This window comes from Hibiscus syriacus, unplaced genomic scaffold (genome assembly GCF_006381635.1).
Source record: "Hibiscus syriacus cultivar Baekdansim isolate YM2019G1 unplaced genomic scaffold, ASM638163v2 tig00110580_pilon, whole genome shotgun sequence".
Taxonomy (NCBI): Eukaryota; Viridiplantae; Streptophyta; class Magnoliopsida; order Malvales; family Malvaceae; genus Hibiscus; species Hibiscus syriacus.
The window spans coordinates 114931-118779 of NW_024062791.1; the positions used below are offsets into that span (position 1 = coordinate 114931).

Genomic DNA, 3849 nt, shown 5'->3' on the forward strand with positions numbered 1-3849 from the left:
TTACAGTGTAATTTTCCTCAAAGATGGCCTTGAAAGCACCATCCAAGCTACAATGTCTACACTCACATTATTACACCATTTCAAGTTCAGCTCTTTCAATGCTTTGCAGTTCATGATCACGCCTTCAACTCCTCTGGCGGTCACATTCAAGCAACCTGCCAAATTCAAAAGGGATAGACGTCCACACAGCTTCCCGATTGAACCCAATGTCTCATCATCAATTGCCAATCCCTCTGCTTGCAAAACCTCCAGTTTAGGAAGTTCAAAGTCCAATTCGAGATTACTAACCCCTTGGCATTTGCTTATCTCTAAACACCTAATCTGCAAACAGTTCTTCAAAATCTCCAAGATGCTTTCCTTGGTAATACCCGAGCGTAGGTAACGTTGAGTTCTTCCAAATTGGGGCAAACACAGGAAGCCATCTTCAAGCATTCATCATTCAAATTGTTATTCCAACCCAAATGCAATGCCTTAACCCGAGGATTCACCACAATTTCAGCTGGAAATGCTTCAACCGAGGTTTGTTCTCTCCATATTGATACTTGTTAGCAAAGGACAGTTTCCCATAAGATAGAACAAGGTTGAATTGGTTAGCTTAGAGCATAACCTAAGGTTTATAAAGGTTAAGTTACCAAAAAACTTGGCTAATTCTATCATGGACTCATCATTGAGAAAATTTGCTCCTTCAAGATCCAAATATGTAAGAGACGGGTACTTGGACAAGAGAAAAGAAACCCCATAAAATGTGAAACAAAAGCAACCAGAGAGAGCAATCTTGCGCAATGGAAGGTTAGCTTCAGCTATTAAACACAAAAATTCATCAGATATAAACGAATTGGAGAGATCAAGCTCACTTAAACTTCTGGCATACGCAAAGGAATCCAAAAAACATGCATCCATCGAAGGAATGCCAATTCCATTCATGAAAATGGACTTCAAATTATCACTTTTACGAATAGCCAAAGCAATTCCGTTCTGGGTAATGAAATCACAATCACGAATCCCAATTTCACTCAAGATTAAACAATTTGATGATAAAATAACAAGAGCTTGATCGGTTAAAAAGGTATTACCAGAAAGATCAATCTTGCGCAAACTCTTGAGCGATGAGGACAAACCAAGGATCCCGTAGTCGGTAACCAAACCAGACAAGCTCTTGGAATCCAATGACCCATTAGGGGAAAACCCACATCCATAATCATGGTAGCTAATGTCAACCACTTCAAGAGAAGGGAAACAATTCCCGATCTCGATCAAATCAGAGTCCTTCAGAGACCCAGTTTTGGAGCAATTCAATTCTACCAAATTCCTTATCTTGGAAGCCAAGTGTTTCAAACCCAGCAAAGGGAAACACTTGTGGCTCGAAACGTTGAGGGATTTCAAGGGCAACCCAGACTGAGAAATCAGGTAAAGAACCGAATCGAGATTGCCGTGGAAATCACGGAAAACGACGGTGGTGAGATTTGGAAAGCGGAGGAGGAGATTAGGGAGGGATTCGAGGGTTGGGTCGGTGATGGTGAGAGTGCGACGAAGACGATTGGTGATGGAAAGAAATCTCTTGCAGACCAAAGAAAGAGGTTCAAAGTACCGATGGTGTTCTAAGAAACTGAAAATCGACTCCCAGCATTCTTCTGGTAATTCCATGATCGATTTAGTGGGAAAGAAAAAAAAGGCAAAGCAAAGTCGACAGAGAAAAAGAAGATTGATTATAATCAAGAGACTATATAAGGTATTAATATTAATATGTCATCTCTCCTTTCCAATTCAAATATATATATATATATATATAGGCATTTTTCTTGTGATCGGTATATTTATCGATCTATTATTAGTCAGATTATATTTATCTATCTAACATCTTTAGCAGTAAAGAGCGTCCCTTGAGTCGCGTTATATGTTGATTTGGCGCCTCGTAGGTAAGGCGCGCCCCCTGTACCGCGTTATATGCTGACATGGATACACGTGGGTATAGCGCAGCCCCTGGGACGCGCCTTATGCCACTTAAAGGTATAGTGCGGGGCAAGGGCCGCGCCTTACCTTTAATTCTGAATTATATATAGCGCGGGGTAGGGATCGCGTCATACCTTTATATAATTATATAATGTGCAGTGCAGGTACCGCACATTGTATAACGACTTCAGCTATAAATGTCCTTCTCCCCCGTTAAGTTCCTCACATCTCCTCACATCTCTCCTCTCAACTTATAAATTAATACAACAATTCTGTCAACAGATCAATAATTCTGACAATCTTCTCATATTTGATTTAGAAGTTCGTGTGATTTTTTCGTTATAAAGTAATTTTGTTATAAATTTTTTTATTATACTTATTGTTTATTATGATTATTTGAAAAAATATTATACTTTTCAATTAATTTTTGTGTTTGTAAAATTGGAAAGCGGGAGCATACGTCGAAATAGTTTTGCGGTGCAGGTAATAATATAAAATTATTTTATTTAAATTATTTACGTTGGTGTGTAAAAATTTTATTGTGTTATATTTTCGTTCATATATTATTTATTTAATCAGGTTGTTTCAGTTATTTTTTTTTTGCAGATATAATATTACCGCACTTTTAAACTCAAAGAATGACGCGACTTTCAGCTATTGTTTATTATGATGGTGAAATTCGAGAAGATGAAACCGACGTTGTTTTCTTATCAAATGAGCGTGTTAAAATATCATTCAAGAGAAACATAACTCTTGAGGAGCTGATACCGAAGATTTCGAGGAAGATTCATGTTGGAAGTAGTAGAAGAATGTCGTCGTTGCATTACAGATTTCCAACGTCATTGTTGCCATTAACTTATACAGCGTTCGAACTTTCGAACAATGATGATGTTGAAATGATGGTTGAAGCTCAAAGTAATTATTCAGATGCCGCTATTGAGATGTATGCACATTTTGTTCAAGTGCGTGTTGTTCGGGGTCAATCATTAAGCTCCCACTATGGGCTGGCTGAACAAGTTGATCAAGTTAACAACCCGACTACAGTAATGTGTAATGATTTTAATACCATAATGTGGAGACATTCATCCGCAACTCCTTACGATATGTACCGAGGTGGGTCTATGAACAATCCGTATGGCAACACCGCATCCAGTTCAAGGGGAAGACATTCATCTGCAAATTTCTTTGACCATATGGAGATGTCATCAACGCAACCATCTGTGCAGTTTCCATTTGACACGATGGCTTCATGCTCCAGGGGGAGGCATTCGACTGCGAGCTTTTTCGATCTCAATGTCGATATGCCTTCTAGTTCAAGGGGAAGGCGTGCAAGTAGTAGGTTCTTCGACCTAATTGTGGAGCGCATGGAGGAACCATCATCTCCACCAGAAGAACCGCTTCGTGAGCCTGGTGTGGATGGTGTTGAGACTGGACTATTCATTCACCCATAATCACCGCAATTCAACTCCGATGATGATGAAGTTCCAGAAAATGTGGCACAAACTGACCCTCCTACACACATGTATGAAGCTGATTATGGTGCAATGTACGGGCCAGAATTTGCGAATATGCCTCATCTTGGTGACTATGGATATTACTCATCAATAAATAATGGTGAGTTATCTTTAGGCATGGAGTTTTAAGCAAAGAAGAAGCGGTGATGGCTATAACAAATTACAATATCCGTAATTCTGTTCAGTCCAGAGTCAACCAATCCACGACCGAAAAATATGTATGCTACTGTGCCCGACGCGAAAACAGATGCAATTGGATGGTTCGCGTATCAAAATGAAGAGGAAAAACAACATATGAAAACTAACAGTATACCACGATCCTCACACATGTTGTGCTGGAGGGGTCAACCAAGATCATCCAAACTTGGACTCTGAAATGATATGC

General features: G+C 39.4%; 1 protein-coding gene across 1 annotated transcript; it reads right to left on the reverse strand.

Moving 5' to 3' along the window:
* LOC120133414 (F-box/LRR-repeat protein 4-like) lies at positions 1 to 1644 on the reverse strand. Its single transcript, XM_039150004.1, has 3 exons — positions 633 to 1644; positions 369 to 541; positions 1 to 321 (listed from the first exon to the last, which is right to left on the reverse strand). Exons 1-3 carry the CDS (start codon positions 1642 to 1644, stop codon positions 1 to 3), a joined length of 1506 nt encoding a protein of 501 aa, XP_039005935.1.
* Between the last annotated feature and the right edge of the window lie 2205 nt (positions 1645 to 3849).